Source organism: Monomorium pharaonis, chromosome 8 (assembly GCF_013373865.1).
Source record: "Monomorium pharaonis isolate MP-MQ-018 chromosome 8, ASM1337386v2, whole genome shotgun sequence".
Lineage (NCBI taxonomy): Eukaryota > Metazoa > Arthropoda > Insecta > Hymenoptera > Formicidae > Monomorium > Monomorium pharaonis.
In genome coordinates this window covers 2,946,272-2,964,372 of record NC_050474.1, presented here as the reverse complement: position 1 = coordinate 2,964,372, position 18,101 = coordinate 2,946,272, and the positions used below count along the sequence as shown (strand labels likewise).

The 18,101-nt window shown below is 42.8% G+C and overlaps 3 protein-coding genes across 4 annotated transcripts; 1 reads left to right on the top strand and 2 right to left on the bottom strand.

Annotated features, from left to right (window-relative positions):
* The first annotated feature begins 50 nt into the window (after positions 1 to 50).
* Positions 51 to 5,723, top strand: LOC105831108 (PR domain zinc finger protein 10). 2 transcript variants are annotated; one of them, XM_012671010.3, is made up of 11 exons: positions 51 to 593; positions 682 to 1,072; positions 1,160 to 1,504; positions 1,577 to 1,921; positions 2,016 to 2,219; positions 2,294 to 2,806; positions 2,883 to 3,147; positions 3,229 to 3,370; positions 3,432 to 3,620; positions 3,698 to 3,889; positions 3,963 to 5,723. In XM_012671010.3, the coding sequence occupies exons 1-11, from the start codon at positions 429 to 431 to the stop codon at positions 4,233 to 4,235; spliced, it is 3,024 nt and encodes a 1,007-aa protein (XP_012526464.1). In that variant the 5' UTR covers positions 51 to 428; the 3' UTR covers positions 4,236 to 5,723. The 2 variants fall into 2 exon arrangements, with proteins under 2 accessions (XP_012526464.1, XP_012526465.1); XM_012671011.3 differs by having other exon boundaries at positions 52 to 593; positions 1,589 to 1,921.
* Positions 5,719 to 8,762, bottom strand: LOC105831109 (potassium channel subfamily K member 13-like). The gene is made up of 5 exons (XM_012671013.3): positions 8,582 to 8,762; positions 8,023 to 8,215; positions 7,288 to 7,362; positions 6,705 to 7,104; positions 5,719 to 6,468 (listed from the first exon to the last, which is right to left on the bottom strand). The coding sequence occupies exons 1-5, from the start codon at positions 8,708 to 8,710 to the stop codon at positions 5,988 to 5,990; spliced, it is 1,278 nt and encodes a 425-aa protein (XP_012526467.1). The 5' UTR covers positions 8,711 to 8,762; the 3' UTR covers positions 5,719 to 5,987.
* An 815-nt stretch (positions 8,763 to 9,577) lies between these two features.
* On the bottom strand, positions 9,578 to 16,334 carry LOC105831110 (ataxin-2 homolog). The gene is made up of 5 exons (XM_036290834.1): positions 13,606 to 16,334; positions 12,149 to 13,539; positions 10,643 to 11,015; positions 10,070 to 10,338; positions 9,578 to 9,856 (listed from the first exon to the last, which is right to left on the bottom strand). Exons 2-5 carry the CDS (start codon positions 13,079 to 13,081, stop codon positions 9,812 to 9,814), a joined length of 1,620 nt encoding a protein of 539 aa, XP_036146727.1. The 5' UTR covers positions 13,082 to 13,539; positions 13,606 to 16,334; the 3' UTR covers positions 9,578 to 9,811.
* Positions 16,335 to 18,101: the final 1,767 nt, after the last annotated feature.

Sequence of the window (18,101 nt, the reverse complement as noted above, 5' to 3'; positions counted from 1 at the left end):
CGGGTCGAGATTCAAAGTTTCCCGCCGTAACAACATAAATCAATCGCGATGCGAGATCGACATCGACTGTTGACGGGTCAGTGCTGCTGCAGCAGCAGGTGCATCACCGAGTGAGAGGTGCATCGACTTCGAAGCCTATATGTCGAGGCTGACGGGTCTTCTCGTGTGAGTTCAAAATAACGGAGGTCCATACAACGAACACCTGTTTCCTGTTCCTCGCGCGATGTCGTCCGTCGCCCGCATCATTCCCGCAACATCAAGGGTCGCGCGTCGCGCGGGTTAGAGCAACCTGGTGTCACGGTCTTCACGATACGTCAAGCTCTCTCCCTCATCCTAGTCCCGTGCACATCTGTACGGGCGAATGTGACTGCAATACAGGCGCGAGCGACAGAACCACGGACCTCGCTGGTGCGATACGTCAACGTAAGATGGATCCAAGGGGCCCTCCTGAGGGGGCCCCTGCCGAGTCCTTCGAGATATCCAGCATCGACAGGGGAGCTGACACCTTGGTGAATTGGCCTACGGATCACCCCTTCGCCACGTCACTATACGAACAACCGAAGAAGCTTAACAACAGGCTCTTGTTCCTGACTGTGAGTAACCCTGACGAAAAAAAAAAGAAATGACGAACTAAGGTATTCCAGTAGCATGTAACAGCATCTATGACCGCTCTGTTACCAGGTGGAATATGTGGAAGATCAATCCCGGCTGTTTCCAACGTACGAGCAGATCTCCTTTTCTCCGAGAGCAGCATCCCCCTTATCTGAGTTTGAGCATCGAGTCAGCCCACTGGATCCAAATATGAGCTCTGCCGCTAGATACTCCCCTACACCAGTTCAGTTACCTTCCTCTCCTTTTCACAATTCCGTTGTTGTGCTCCAAGGCCCATCTTCACCCTTGATGTCCCAGCCTGAACCAAACATACGGACGAGCATCAATTATGTGACTCAATTGGCTCAACCAATTGATACTCAGACTGTACCTCAAACAGATACTACCACAGACTTTGTTGGCAATGGAAACGAAGATGGATTAGTATCCAGCGTCAGCAGTGAATTGATTTTAATGCAGGGTAAGACATGATTTGATAAAATATATTACATAATTGTGCGTGTGAGATGATTTTTATTGGTTTCTGTAAATTATTATACAAATGCAGAAACTGCACCCGAGTTGGAATCTTCGGCGACTCCCTTAATGCTAACGGGAATACCAGGCACAGACTTCGCTTTGACTAGAGACTTTTTGGTGATGCAAGATGATCAAATAAATGTTATCAACACATTTAAAAATCAGAATATGGAGATGGAAGACAATCCTATTGCTCTACCATCTATTACCGAAGATGCAAATAAAGAAAACAACAATCTTACTTTGTCCGAGTCTTGTGATAAAGAAATTCAACAGATTACCAAAGAACCACTGTCCACTGAGAAGAAGAAAATAGTTGAGAAAAAAGATGTTAGAAGATCCAAACGGCATATAATGGATAAAAAAGATTTCTGTAAGTATAATATTTATTCTACACATGCAATAACGAACATATATTGTATTATTTTATTTATATATTGAAAAGGCATTTTTACAGGGTGCGACGACGAATACGACAGTAATTGTGCCAAAGATGATAGCTCCAATTTAACTGATGTATGCACAATCGCAGATCAACCTGTACCATCGCGTGCTGTAGCGACACTGCCAGGATCATATCTTTTGTTAAACAAGCTATCTACTTTGCATGCTGCAGCGAATGGCGTGACCTACGGGGTTTTTGCGAAACGCAATATTCGAAGGCGTACACAATTTGGACCTATAGAAGGTATATTGTGTGCTTACGACGGCTCATCTTTCGAAAATACTTTGCCACTGCTCTACGAAACTGAAAATGGAGAATTTCTGAAAGTAGATGTTTCCAACGAAAGTGAGTAAAAAACGAAAAAGAGCAGTTATTTTTTTTAAGTGTTTTTAATTAAGATATTAAACTTAAATCTTAATTTTTATTACATTTCTGTTAGATACTTCAAACTGGATGCGTTTTGTGCGGCCCGCACTGACATATAAGGAACAAAACTTGATTATTTGTCAGCAGAAGGATGGAATAGTGTTTCTGACTAATAGAAATATTTCACCAAAGGAAGAGCTAAAGGCTGGTCCTAGTCAAAATTATGCGAGTCGGAGAAATTTGCCAATACTCAAACCAGACATGAAAGATGAAAAAGGTATAAAGGATATAAATACAAATATTAAATATTATACTATTGATATAAATATTGACTAATTTCTTCTTTTTTAGCGGAAGTCACCAATCAAATATCCACATGGCCACGTTTGGATGGTAATTCTTATAACCGACGCATAAAAATGTTTCGTGACGGAAATGTGAAAGAAAAGGAGAACTCACGGCAAAATAAATGCGACAACGAATGGAAATGTTCCGTGTGCAACTTGATTTTCAGAAACTCATCTTTGCTTAACTTACATATGGTCATTCATTCTTCCACTGATATCAAAATTGAGAATCAAATGTCCGCGTGTCCGCAATGCGGACTGGAATTTCAGAAGCCGAGCGAATTGGTGAATCACGTGTCTCAGCATGGGCGAACAACGTTACCTAAGGCAAAGAAATTAACTCCTCTAGGCTCATACAAGTGTTCAATGTGTTACAAACGTTTTGCTACGAAGATACGGTTACAACAGCACTGCTTGGCGCATGGTGCTGAGGACCAAAAACCACTGCCATGCAGTATTTGCTTGAAACGTTTTATGAACAATTCCGCGTTGTCCGGTCATCTAAAAACGCATAAAGGTAAGTCTATATACGCATCTAATCAATGAAAGTTAAATGATACGCTAGTATTGATACGCTAAATTCCGGTTTGCAGAAAACAAACAGATATTTGAATGCCCAATGTGCAGGCAGCTATTTCGTCAAGGTACGATGCTCAAAGATCACGTTGAGACACACAGAAATCAAGACGGTATATTCAGTTGCCCTCACTGCCAGCGAACATTCATCAAATATTCGGTTATTCGCAAACACATACGGGCACATCACTGCGAGAGGAAGCACAAGTGTCAACATTGCGCGAAACGTTTTCCGACGGTCGACAAATTGCGAATGCATCTGCTGAAACACTCTGATCACAGGTATAGTTTTTATAATTCGACTCGATGTTTGTGTGGATTACATTAATATGTATAAAAATTCAATTTTTAATCTTTCTACAGAGAATTCCATTGTGCGAATTGTGGTAAGCGGTTCAAGAGGAAGGATAAATTGAAGGAACACATGACTAAAATACATCATTCTCAAACGGTTAACGGAGAACAAGTAATGCAAAATAATCAAACGAAGAAATTTGTGCCAAAGGTATGTAAAAAGAGTAAAAACGTGATTGATTAAATATATTATTCAATTATTTTATTGCCAGGTAAATCCAAATGATTACAATCGTTTTGTTTACAAATGTCATCAATGCCTGGTGGGTTTCAAACGGAGGGGAATGTTGGTGAATCACCTAGCAAAACGGCATCCCGATGTCGCTCCCGAATCTGTGCCAGAATTGAACTTACCGATCCTGCGTCAAACCAGAGACTACTATTGCCAATATTGCGACAAGGTATCGTGAAATAAATTCTCATTTTAGAGTAGAAAAAAAAGTTATCGTATTTTCTTACGCATATCAAATTTTTTAAGGTTTATAAAAGTAGCAGCAAACGTAAAGCACACATCATGAAGAATCATCCTGGCGCTGCCCTGCCGCCTAGTAATCGACACAAAGAGTCCGAATTCTCAGGACTGCCAAATCCAAGCTTCAGCCAAACAGTAGGCAGCATCACAACTAGTCCTCAAGGTTGCCAGTGGTGTCATAAACAATATGCCAGCAAGGTAAATTTTATATGAGACTCGATTATATTGATTAATAATCGGTAGGAGTTAATGAGAGTATATTCTATTCAAGGCAAAGCTCTTGCAACATCAACGCAAGAAACACGCGCACCTGATGGAGCCAGCGGATCAGATACCGCGATCGCGGAATCGGCCGCCGCAAAATCAAAATCAACCACCCGAGCTGAATGATAACAACTTTGTGATATCTGATTACATACAAGGATGCGACGGAGATTTCCTAAAGCAGAAAATAATGAAAATAACAGACGACGTTGATCTGATAGGCAACGGTGGCCTGGAAATGATCGGTCAGCAGTTTGTGCGTATGCGCGACATACGTTGAGAAAAAGCGCAGCATCCTCGACACGGGGGATGAGCGTCGCAAATTTATCGAGATATGAATCTCGCGATCTTTGTACGTAGCCAAGATAGGCTGCGTTTTTTTGCTGCCGTTACCAAATCGAGGCGACGTCGCTTGAACGGAGCGATAAAGCATGTCGCCCGAGAATATTTGGGAATACGCGGCTTTGTCAGCGTCAGTGCGAAACACTGAGCGCTGTTTTGTTGGTTGATCTATCGACAATGATGACGGTTATCGACGGTTATAGCCTAGTGGCTTTGACGGATTTGTTGGAAATGGAGTATGCAATTTTAAGAATACTTTACCCGAGCCTCAAAAAAGAAAACGCCTAGAAACGTTAACTGAAAACGTCAACGAGGCTCGAATCTACTTGCGACGGAGAACATTGTAGTCTCGTACAATTGTTGAGATCTTTTCTTGAAGTATTAAGAATACCGTAAAGAGAAAAAGAAAAAAAAAGGTAGAACAAGTCCTGGTACTATCGGCACGCCATTTACGCTAGGCCTGGTAGTTTTACTTTTAAATCCGATGTCATTCGAGTGTGAAGTAGATGGACGAAATTTAAGCGACAAGTTAAAGTAATGTTAAAAAAAATCAGCTTAAATCTGGCGGCGGACAGGTCCGCTGCATCTTAGACCAGCGTGACTTTATCCGCACGATAATGTGATTGGACGAGTAATGTTAAAGATTCGTTATTTGCAACGTATTTGGCTTCACTTAATGGCGAGCGATTGTCTGTAGATTACGTGAAAGCTTGCGATCTCTGCGAGAAATCGTCCATTTCACTTTTGCTCTTTCTCTCTTTCTCTATCGTAATTCCGAGATCTCGTAAACGCTTGCGTCCATGTTCTCATTTTAGAATAATATACAAGTAACATACGCGTTCTTAGATCTTCAACGGAACATACTGTTTTCACGTAATCGTTTCATAATCGCTGGTCTCATCCACGTATGAATCTAGTCGTCACAGCCGAGGCTTGTTTGAATCGTCGGCTCGCGAGATGTCCGGTTTTAAATCGACGCACGGTACCGTAGTTACGTAGCCATGGGGGACTTTTATTGCCCTCGCGATTTTACGAAACAGCAGGAGCAACGTACGTGTATTTTAAACTGTGTATTCCTGGCCGCGCGTTCACTCACACGTAAGCACACGTACACCACGAGTTTCTGCAAAAGATTGTCCAAAGATTGTGTATTCCGCAACGTGTCTGAATTCGGAATAATTGTGTCCTCTCGTAAAATCCTATCCGGTTGATGTATGTCATTAAGTAAAACTCGCACGAACAATTTTCACACTCAGAGAAATTCACCGACGAAACGATCGAAGCGACGTTGATTTTATTTTACATGCGGTATATACACGACATTGTTGCAATTACGAAGACAGGAGATTGCATGTTTGTCGATGTCGTTGAGTACACGAAGGACTGTACTATAAACAAGATTTAAATAAAGTTATTCGATGAGCGATACAACGATCCTTTATTACGTTCAATAGGAATTACAATACAGCGAATCATGGATATAAAGGTATTGCGTTTAAAAAAATATTACGACTAATTTCTATAACTTTAACTTAATAATTTTTAGACATTAGCACATAAAATATTGACGAATTTGCTTTAAAAATTAGCATGTCTTTTGCAAACAGTTACTTAAACGTGAAAAATAGACTAATACAGATGTGCTGTATTTATATGTTTATTTCAGCCTCTATTTCGTGCCGTGATCTTTCTATCTGTTTATCGTGCTTTTGCTCTCAAACTTCTCGCTGGCGATCGCGAGCGGACCTACTGCTCCGGGCTTCAACACCTGATGATTTGGCGTAGCGGCGAGCGATCCTCCACCCCTTTGCTTCTGCGCGGCATCGTACAACTGCTTCTGCATCACAGCCAGGGAGACCTTGTTTGCGGATAGAAAATCTTTCATGGAAATCATCTCGCCTGACATCCTACGAGGCGTCTCCGAATTATCCTCCGCCCTGATCGAATCCCTGCCAACGAGCCTCGTCGGTCTCCTCTTTGAATAATATACGGTCGACACGGAGGACTGCCTCCTCGGTAAATACGGCGCTGCTACATCCCGGTTACCACAGTATTGTAACTTGTGTATCACATAATTCAGGCCCTGTTTTATCACGATCGACGTGACGTTCAGCAGCGAGTATATGCAGCAACATCCCATCACGAGGAATATGAAGTTCGTGAATCTGTACCTGTATAATAACAATAATAAAACTGCATTTATTTATGTTTTAATATGAAAAGTTATAGGCGTTTTCGTATCTTTGTTAAAAAAATCTTTATATATGTCAAAATTGATATTGAATTTGTCAAAGAATATTATTGACATTTGTCATTCAAGATTTAGTTTGCAGAACTTTAACTGTGCACTTTTGATAGCTTAGATGAATTAGATTTGGCGCAATGAGGTCAATCTTCGCAGTCTTACCAATGTACGTAAGGGTAGCTTGGTTTTTGCGTGCTAACAAAGTCGCCGAACCCGATAGTGGTGAAGCTAACGAAGGCAAAGTACAACGCGTCAAAATAATCCCAACCCTCCAGCGGCGCATAAAGTGCAGCGGCACAACAGGCAACGATGCAGGAGGTGATGGATAAATAGAGCATGACCCAGTACACACTCGGTTTCCATTGGTCCAGGTTCACATGGTCGTCGTCGTCGTCAAGGATATCCGGCAGAGATGATCTCTGAGTGCTCGACGACTTAGAGATTCGTCGGGATGTGGTCCTGCGAAGACGTTTTCTCAGTCGACGTATGTGCCAGCTGCGCAAAATCCACGCCAGGAAAGTAATGATCCTCTCCAGAAAAAGATTGAAGAATAAGATGCCACCTAAATTATTACTTGACGTTATGATCAAATAGTTTTACTAATTATATTTAAATGTTTATTTTAGATTCGTACAATCTCGTTTTCTAAAAAGTCAGATTATTTTAAATAATCATTATTGAGTTTTCTTAAACATGTTCGATGTAAGGCATTTTTTATTATTAAATGTACATTTTTTATTATTACCGGAACAACCGAAGAAACCATAAAGAACGACAGCCGCTTTACCCGCTGTTGTCTGAGGCGCGGTGCTTCCGTACCCTGTAAAATAACTTCAGCATCACGCTTCTTTTTCATTTCAGAAGCATACTACATAAAGACGCGTGCATATTGTATAGAGATTGGCGACCAAAGGACAGCCAGCCGTGTGGATAAGTGCGAGACTAGGTCGCGAGATATTAGCATTCCGGAATTCACCAGAACATTCTCATGCATACGCCGGTCGACGACCCTTACCACCCCTTTACTTAACGTCATTACGAGTTTTACGGAGGAATGCGATCGCCTCGACAAAACTTTTCTCTATCGTGTATAAATACGACTTGTACGTCGTGAAGTTATTTTTACTTGCTTAAGAAATAAAAGAGACAAGAAGAAATATTAGATTATTGAAAGTATAATATCGTTCCTATGATTTATACTATGTAAATAATAATTTTTCCTTATATATAATAAAAATTTAATAACAATAATTGTAATGAAAAAAAAAACTTTCCCTTTATAGATGTCGCAGTCTCGAGTACGGGATTAGTTATAGGATCGTTCTCTTGAAAGTCGATTTTTTTTCGCGATGTCGCAAGAACGGGAAAATGAAAGAGCGCGCAACATCAATCCCACTGACCCCGATACTCCCGGCCACGTTGTCGATACAGATGACTCGTACCGGTACTCTTAATACCGATATTGCGCTACGTTTCTTACCGATCGTAGAAACTATGGTGCCGACAAAGTGAAAGCTACCGGGAAAATCCCAGCGGCGTCTTTTGTTAATGATGCCGGTAGTGGAAGCGTTGCCGTAGGCATACAGCAATTCGTGCAGCCTCTGCAGGGCCAAAGGACTACCTCGTAGATGATGCCTTCGAAACGCGTGGTAGACTCGCCAGAATTCCGTGGCCTGTGTGGCCCCCCACAAAGTATTAATTTACAAAAATTAACGAACCGTCTGTTTCAAATACGGTGAAAAAAGCTTTAATCCTGAGTCGTAAAGATCTCACAATGCAATATTATTCATATATCGACCATGTTACAAAAATACACATGCAATTCATTGATTTGTTTCGTGTGAATTAATGATAATTGACCGAGATGTTTGTTGTTCGATTTTCATCTACTTTGCACGAAGATCACCGTAATATGTCTTTCTTAATTTTGAATAATTAAGGGATGCTTTTTTCAGATCCGCGAGGGATTGTTCCTTATGAGGAAACTTTAAAACGTAGAAATAATTTTATATGCACGTTCGCGGATGCACTTTTTGTACCTGTCGTATTTCGAGATCGCTCTCTAGCCTTTCGAAGAGGGCCGCGCCTGCGAGCATGTACGCTACCAGGACAACGGCAAGGAGGATGATCCTGGCGTTGTCCTCCGCGAGGCCTCCGCACAAGCACATCACCGGTGACTCTCATCTTTCCGACAGCCCGTGGCTGCTGCACGCGATCCCCACCGCGCTTTTCATCCGGAGCGGCGCAAGCTCGGCGGCAGAGAGGAATTCGCGAAGAGATACAAGGACGCGAAGAGGAGCAGTTTGAGAGGAACGCCTCTTTAATACATACAGACAGATGAAACGAACGACCGATCGAAAAAATATTGCTAGCCAATTTGACTTGTCCTGAAAATAAAACATTAATTTTGTCACGCAATCAGCTTCGGTCTGAATTAGTTAAGATTTTAATTTCCGAATGTTTTTATTTAAATTTACACGAAAGGGTATACTAAACAGCAATGTGATAAAATTGATCGAAGCTAAATTGGAAAATATCCTAATTGCCTAGCATTGACGCGACGGTGCCGGACTACGTACAGGCAGCAGAGATGTTATGTGGGGCAATCCAACGCCCGCAACCATTGAGAGCGAATCCTTTGAAGAGATAAAAATAGAAATACACAAACACTCGCTTGCGTATTCAATGCGTGAATTTCACTGAGGGAATGTCTTTTCGTGAAAAGCGGCTCTAAGTAAACGCGGTGGATAATTAACAAGGGGATGCGAAATAGGCGGATGCTAAATTGCGGTCTAACGGATCACGGAGATCTTCAATCCTGCCAATTAAAAAGTGAGAATCGGATACTTCAAAAATATTGTAAGTCTAATTTTGAAAATTTTGTTATACAATTAAAATACTACAAAAAGTATGAAGAAACTATTGGCTTATAAAGTAGTTCATGTCGCTCCTTAAATTGATAAAAAAACATCTGGTAGATTTTTTATGAAGAAGGGAAAGAAAAAAGATGAGATCAATCACGAATAAATCAGACATTATATAGTAAAAATACTTTGTTAATAGACAATTTGTGAAAATTACATTTACATAAATATATACTATCGGTATATATTTCTCATCGAGATTATTGTACAATTGTATAAAAATCTACATAAAATAATGTTACATTATCCGCTATAATACTATCTTTACGTCACGAACGTAATGTTAGAGCTTATTATTTTAGATTAATACTAAAAAAATTAACAGTCGTTTTCTCGTCGCGATCGTTAATGCCTCGCTTGTGGACCTTCTTCCAATTTCCGCCAAACGACCTAAAAAGCAAAAACGATTAATCATAATATGTATCATAATGAACGTAATATCACTTATATCTTACGTGGAAGATTTTTTTTTGATTAAGTTCTACAAATCACGTAAGTTATTTTTAATTGCAAGATTCTTATTCTATATGAAAGATTTTTTTTTTCAAAACGAAACTGTGTTGTAAGGATCACGAGTTAATCAAGGAAGTGACTTTTACTTACATTGCACATTTCTCGAACTAACGCCTTCTCGCCGTCGTGACCTTCTTCTCTTTCCAGTTGTTCTCTGACTTCAAGAACCTGAAGAGCGCGTACCACAGCCTCTGGTCGGCTTCCCAAGTGAGTATTGTCATTTGGACTCGCGGGACTGTCCCAAACTTCACCCGATGGTAATACCTCCCAACCTTGCGCACGGGCCTGAAGAACGCTCTTGTCTTCCTCCAACTGCTTCACCCGTTGCTCCAAGCTTCTCACGTACTGCATCGTTTGGTCTGTAAGAAATTTGCAATTAAGTCACTCCGGAATTTAAGAAGATCATTGAAATAGACCATAACTAGCGTACTTTCACATAAACATATGATTATATATATTTCACTTGAGCTTCAACTGGTATAATATTCATCACGTTATACTGATGTTACACAAGCAGCGATTTCTTTAGAAAAGCTTTCATTTTCTACAAATTATTACGTCTTCTATACTTGAGCATATTTCCTTTTCCGCGTAAAAAAATTGCGCTTATTGACTTGACACAAAAAGGACAGAAAGTGGTTTGTATTTTTTACTAAATTATACCATTAAATGTGGAAGTGTGTCTTGGCCTCGGCGGCGCGGTCTCTTCGGCGTTTGTACTTGAACTCGATCCGTCGCCATCATCCCTTTGACCACCGCCACGTTCCTCATCGAGATACAGGCACAGCTCCTTGAGCTCCAGATTGTCTTTAATCAACTCCTGCTGCTTATTATCCAATTGACGTAACTTATTTTGGTAGGCCGAGACCTCCTGTCGCATAACGCTCACTGTGTATCGGCCGAACCTCTGCCACTCTCTCGCCAGCTTGCGACCCTTTTGTCGATCGTCATCCAAAAAGCAGCAGAGATCGCGCAATTCCTGGTTATCGTCGTTCAGTCTTTGGTTCGCCTCCTTCAGCAACCGCAGCTCATTCAGCTGGAAGATAGATAGCTTTGTCAAGTCGTGCTCTTATATTTTTTAAGATTGTCTTTTTTTGTTATGCGCGGATGCGAGCAAACAGATCTACTTAAATAGATTTAAAAATACAAACACTATTGAGAATATTTTGATTATTTTGTCAATGCATTGCAAATTGTATAAAAATTAATAGGTAATCATAAATAACTATTTGAATACTTTGTAGTTTTCTACATCTATGTGTATATATTTTTTTCAAATAATATCGACATGTCTTCCACATTCAGCCAACATCTTTTATATTGTTCGCGGATCTGTATTGAGAGAAATGAATAACGGAGTCATTGATCTCTTGGATGACGTATTCGCGCTGCGGTACACGTCGATCGTTGAAAAAAAAGCCTTTCACCTATTCATCACACGTGTGCGAGCGACGCGTGACCAATTTTGATTTGACCAGGTACTTTTAGTTAAAGTCAGCACTTTGCCAGCCGGAGGAAGCCGATTGTCCCCGCGATCATTTGCGGTTTATCTCACGTATGCGTGACTGCTTGAAATTACGACGTTCGGTTCAATCTGTGTATGACCTACAAGAGCCCCCCTCAAAAAACTTCCGTGTACCGTGCTAAAGATTTCAAGGACAGCAAACTGCATCCTACATCTCGAAGGTACAACGAAGGTTATTATGGTAACATCTTATCGATATATTAAATTATAATATGACATTAAAAAACGAAGATTTTCTCGTTTCAAGGTATTTACGAAATCAATAAATGACTGGAAATTGAAGTGGATTCATTGCCAAGCGAAACACCGTTATGCAAAAACGAGGTCCTTAAAGTAAGCAAAACTGAAAAGCGAATAAAACGTGAATCATTATTTAGGTTGCGTGCCACATTTGTCATATTCCAAGTAGAGTCTCACTTTAACAAGCTTTTAATTTAGATCTTACAAAGATATAAGAATAATATTAATAATTTTTTAAGAAATTCGCATTGAAACAATTTTTAAAATTACAACATTACATCGGCAAGTAATTATTATTGAGCTCCAATGTTGATACGTATCGTTAAGCTCGTACGATTGAGGGTTTAATTTTTGCGTCACTTGTGTTATAAAGAAATCGAGGAATTCATCATCGAGGAACTCACCAAGTTCTGTATTTGACGATTCTGCTCGGCGGCGAGCCTAGCGATGTCACTCTCGGTCTTTCGCACAAACTTGAGCATCTCTACGGGGCCGAGTCGCAGGAATTCGTCGTCGCTGATCCTCTGCCTGACCGGGACGTTCTGGCCGTTGTTTACCGTCGGGTACTGACTGCTGGGCGGCAAGTATGGGCCCTGGCCGAGCTTGGGCTGCTGGAGGTAGGTTGATGGCTGCGGCAGCTGCTGCTGGCTCTTGGACACCGCTGCCGTGGACGCGGCAGCGATCAGCGGGTTGGTTCCCTGGAGATGATAACGATGCTCTATCCTCGGCGAGTACTTGCCCTGCGCATCCTTCGCGGAAGGTGACTGCTGCGGTGGCGGCGGCGGCGGTTGCTGCTGCGATTGGGTTGATTGCTGCGATTGCTGTTGCTGCTGTTGATGATGATGGTGCTGTGAAGCTGGGGGCGGGGGCGGCGGCAACGTGCGCGGCTGCGTGCCCTGATGATGGCTCAAGGCCGCGCCCGGGCCTTGATTGTTGCCGGCCTGAGCCGAACTCGGCGCCGACGTAGCAGCTCCGTTGGCGTAGTGAAGATGATTCTTCAGGATGCCGCTGGTAGGCTGCGGTGGGGGCTGATAGCGTGGTGGCAGCTGGTCCACTGATTTGATCACGTGCGACGGATGATGCTGCTGCTGCTGCTGCTGTTGTTGCTGATAATGCTGCGGCTGCGGCTGCTGCTGCGGCTGGGACTTACTCTTATTGGACATCGCGGCTAATTTAGCTCCAGGCTGCGCCGTGTCCCATTTCAGAAAGTCCGCCGCGGCCTCCTCGCGCCGGTTTGACCCGCCGAAATCTGGGTCAGCGCGCGATCTCTCACGAGTAGTAGTGACGGCGGCGGCGGCGGCGGGCCCGGTCCGCGCGACCGGCCCCGCGCGATACATACGCGTCGTTCCCTCCACCGACACCCGGGCCTCGCCTTATCGCCGTAGGGGGCCTCGCGCGAGCACGCTACTCCTCTCTCGTCGACCGATTTCTGTGTTCTTTCTCCTACTTCTTCCTCTCTTTCTCGGTCCTTTTTTTTTCTTTCACCTCCTCTTCGCTTCGTCTTCGCGCGCTTCTCGTCCCGAGTGCACCTGCCAGCGGCACGGGAAAGAATCTCGTCCGCTTGGAGGAGAGAGTCACGGCGCTTGTTTTGATTCACGACGGACCGCGGGGTTCTTCGTTAGCGTCGCTCAGCTAGTCTCGTGTGACGATCAAGTTCCAGGTAACTTTATATATCCAACGTGATCAACTGGAGATGAAGAAACCAGAGCCTAGCTTTTGCCGCCACGACGTTTAGGCCACATCCGTTTTTAAGGGATCGGCATCTGCGACGAATCTTTCACCACTCACCACGCACCTTGAAAGAACACTTGGTTTAAATCACGAAAATTAAATTGATCGTCGCATATAGATCGAAAGTTACCGTTGTCTTCGGGATACTCGCCGCTGGTCGAACGTGTTCGGATACATTCAGTGAGTAGTTTTCCTCCGCAAGTTCACTTTCGCGACGACGACGACGACAATCACCGTGGTACTGCGACGTAACAGTCGTACAGTCGTGGCCTTCGCGTTCAACTTGAGCAAGTTGCCGCTGCTCACAATCGACATACCAGTCGTGGTCCCCCTCGTACCACTAATCCCCGCGATGTAACACGATTCCCCTCTATCGCGCGTTCCCCGTTCTCTCTCTTTCTTTCTCTCCGTGGCTTGGGTGCCCTTCGCCACGAACGTGCCGTGGGATGTCGTGTCAATTCTCCGCTCTCGCGGCGCGTTCACACACGTGTCCCCTCTCTCTATCTCTCCCTCGGTCTCGTCGGTGCATCACAATTATCACAAGAGGTGAAAGAAAGAGAGAGAATCATGACCGATCTCGCGCGTTATTAGCGGCGCGTTCGCCGATGGAATGCAGGTGTTTCTTCCCTTTTTTTTTTTTTAATCAGCATTCATGCGTCATACCTTCACGTGCTCGTGCCTCGCCTCTTGCTTCGCAGAAAGAGAGCTAGAGAGCAAACACACCGTCTCCCGCCGTCAGAGACGCGGATCGTGGTTCGCCGCTCCGGATCGGAGATTCAGACCAGCGTGCTCGGTTGTCACCGTCCCGTCAGACGACGCGGAAGACGTAGGGTCGTCGTCGTCGCTGTCGTCGACGTCCAGCCACCTGGCTCTCGCCCTCTGATGAGTTTCCGCCCCTTTGTCCACCCGCACATCCAGACCTCGCGGGAGACGCGCATTCCGCGTTGCGGCACCGAAGCACACGTCCGGAGAGGGCTCACGTACCTCGCGAGAGAGCGAGCGACTTACCGCGCGGGTGTCGTCGCCGCTGCCGCGTTACGACGACAACCGCCGTGGCTGCAATCCGCGCTGGCAATGCCCGCTGCTGCTGCCGCGCGCCGGGCCCCCGTTCTTCTCGCCGCCGCCGCCGCTGCCGCCGACGACGGGCCGCATTTCACGGGATGCCCAGTGCCGTGCCCGATCGCCGGTCGGGCCCGTCTCGGCGGGCACGCTCTTTGCGTCCCTGACAATTCGTCCGCTTTGGCTTCCTGCGCTTCTTCGCGTGCAGCCGTCGTTTCTATTAGAATTCCTTTTGTATTTTGAATGCACGGAATATCTACGTTCGAGGCTCGGCTCCGAATTGCAAAAGGGTCCTCTTTCTCTTCTATTTTCTTCGTTTCCAATTACTCTTGATCAATCCTTCCGTAACAGTCGATTTTTAAATTCGGTCCCCTCTACCAAGGCGTCGGTCGACACATACAGTGATTTTCCTCTCGGATGTCGATCGCGATTTGGAGCTCGTTAAATCTCACTCGTCACGAGTCTAAGCACGTGTCGGTGCACGAATTCGCGTCGTCGGCCCGACGATCGAGCCTCGTCAAAGCACACGCGGGCCCCGATCTCGATCCGCACAAGCCACGTTCGGAATCACGTACTAACATCATGGCGGCCGCTCGCGGGACTTGAAGCCGACTCGAATCACGCCGCAATCTCGCGATTGGCTCGCGAAGCGCGAACTGCGAAGTCGTGGGAGAATCCGAGCGTAGCCCATAGAGCCACGGGTTCACTGGAGCCTGACAGCGGAATCGAGAAAATGATGGATGACAAATATAAAAATATCTTGCAAAAAGCTGTTGATAACGAAGGAATTCAGGGAGCTTGATGAAAATGCTGTTGTCGCTCTTTCTCTGCAGGGTCGTCGACAGATGAAAACCTAGATGCTTTTTCAACGCATGATCTCGACACTCCCAAAGAAATTCCCGGCCTTTCGCGAAGTTTCCCGTGAGACTTTCCGGTCGTTTAACTTTAGCGGAAATCACTGATTAACTTCAATGAGGGAACGATCGTATCTTATATCAGCAAGTCGAAAGATATAATTATGCGTGCGTGTCAATGACGAGGAAGACGTTTCTTTCTTTCTCCGATTATGTATTGAGAAATTAATAATTTAGCAATGTAAAGTTGAAAAAGCTTTCTCGACTATCTCTTGAGAGAAAAATCACAGGGGCTTAAAAATACTCGATCGAGCTTAAAAATACTGGTTTTTTTCTTCCTTATAAATCATCAATGTCGATCTCGCGGATTGTATGCCACGCGGCAGGTGTTACTTCTTCACACTCGTTCACCGACAAAAGAGATAATCTTGGAAAATATTCCTGTGCTCCGACATATATATGTGTATGTATACATCGAGTGCACCTGTATTTTTCTTCGCGTCGGACGTCTGGAGCGAACGAAAGACTCAGGTAAAATTTCAAAAGCGTCCTTTTAAATCCGGTTCGTCCGTGCGATGGAATGTCGGAAAAAAACGAGTTGTGAAGCCCGGCCTGACGCGTCCTATTGTATCATCGTAGAAAAGCCCTCGCCTATGCAAATATTACGGAAGATGTCATTTCAGGCTTTTGAAGTTGTGATTCGAAACAGAAATTAGAATTGATCAGAATAATAATCAACTTTTATAGCGGGAAATATGAAAAGTTCAAAGAATTAAGGATGAATTTATATGGTTTATATATTTTCCGAGTGGCTATAAAATTTAGCTGAATTTGTAAATAATTTTATTGGATCATCAAAGTAAATGATGAAGATGCTGCAAAAAGTTTCAACACAAACCGTTCTTTCTGCATACGTAACTAAAAATAAAAATCTTATCTTGTATTTTCATTGACATATTTATCTTTAAAAATATCGACCAAATGTTAATTAATAATTAATAACTTTATTGAAACGAACAGATTTTTTAACTATCATTTTTTCACCAGAAATACGTTGGCGCTGCAAGTCCATATTTAAGAAAAAAAAACTTAAACGATTGCTCCTTCATTGCTCCATCAGAATCCACAATTGCTCCTTTTTTAAAATTAATACTTTTCGAAATATTAACAAAAAACGTAAAATTTTTTATTTTTAATAAAAAACCTATTTATAATAGCTGTATGGAAAAAAGGAAAGTATAAAACGATTGCTCCTTCATTGCTCCATCAGAATCTACAATTGCTTTCCTTTTAAAATCAATATTTTTTTAAATATTAACAAAAAATGTGAAAATTTTTTATTTTTACTAAAAAACATATTTATAACAGCTGTATGGAAATAAGTAAAGTATAAAACGATTGCTCCTTAATTGCTCCATCAGAATCTGCAATTGCTCCCCTTTTAAAATTAATATTTTTCTAAATATTTACAAAAAATGGTAAAATTTTTTATTTATAATAAAAAACATATTTATAATAGCTTTGTGCAACTAAATACAGCATAAAACAATTGCTCCTTCATTGCTTCGCATTGCTCTATAATTATTTTCATGATTTATTGCATTTATATTGAAAAATTAACAAATTATTAATTTCACAAGTGACGCCGCCGCCACCTATCGGCGGCCTACCGTAACTGCTTCGCTCGGCAACCGATGGCGGAAATATTCAAACGTTATTGTTTATAACATTGACATTTTCTATTGCTTTTGTTGATAGAACGATTGCTCCTCGCTTGCTCTGTAGTGATATTCAATCGCTCCACTCGTATAATTAATTTTCTTTAATATTTTAGCAATAAACCATTCGTTTTCTTAAACAAACGTATTTCCTGCTGTCCCCTGCGAGTAAATTCAACATAAAACGATTGCTCCTTTGTTGCTTAGCGTTGCTCCATGATTACTTTCTACATATGGTTTCTAGTAACAATATAATATATTATGATACAAATGCATATGAAAATGCATGAAAGTATAAGGATCTTGTTAATCTTTTGCATGGAAAGTCGCAAACCCATGTGGTGCAAAGAATGTTTTACACACACACACACACACACACACGGGGGGGTGCAAGGGGGGTCTTCGGCCCCCCCTCCCGCACCTACCTCGTCCAAGTCGCTAACCCATGTGGACTTTACTTTGCTTGCAATATACATGGATTGCCAATGTACATTCGGGTTTCATTTCGTGACGTCACGCATCATACCAATGCTCTAGTTTACATCGAGCACTTGGTACGCGTATCAAATAGTAAATAACTAGTGAATGTGTTTAATCATTGGCTGATCAGCTTAAATTCACTACTTGATACGCGTACCAAGTGCTCGGTGTAAACTAGAGCAATGTTTAAGTTCTAATTGTAAGTAAATTTTTTTTCATGTGAACGAAAATAGTGATTGAATAGGATTTCTCAAAAATCGCATTCGGTCTATTTGATTTTAAGTGTAAACGCTTGTCTGAAACTTTTTCCGACGTCGAAAAAAAGCGAGGCTTCCACCTCGATGCTTCGGGTAATCGCTTCTCGGAAATTGTCGAGGAGACTCTTCCCTTTTCCGCGAAATCGCGTTCGGCCTATTTGATTTTAAGTGCAAACGCTTGTCCAAAGTTTTTTCTGTCATCGAAAAAAAGCGAGGCTTCCGCTTCGATGCTTCGGATAATCGCTTCTCGGAAATCGT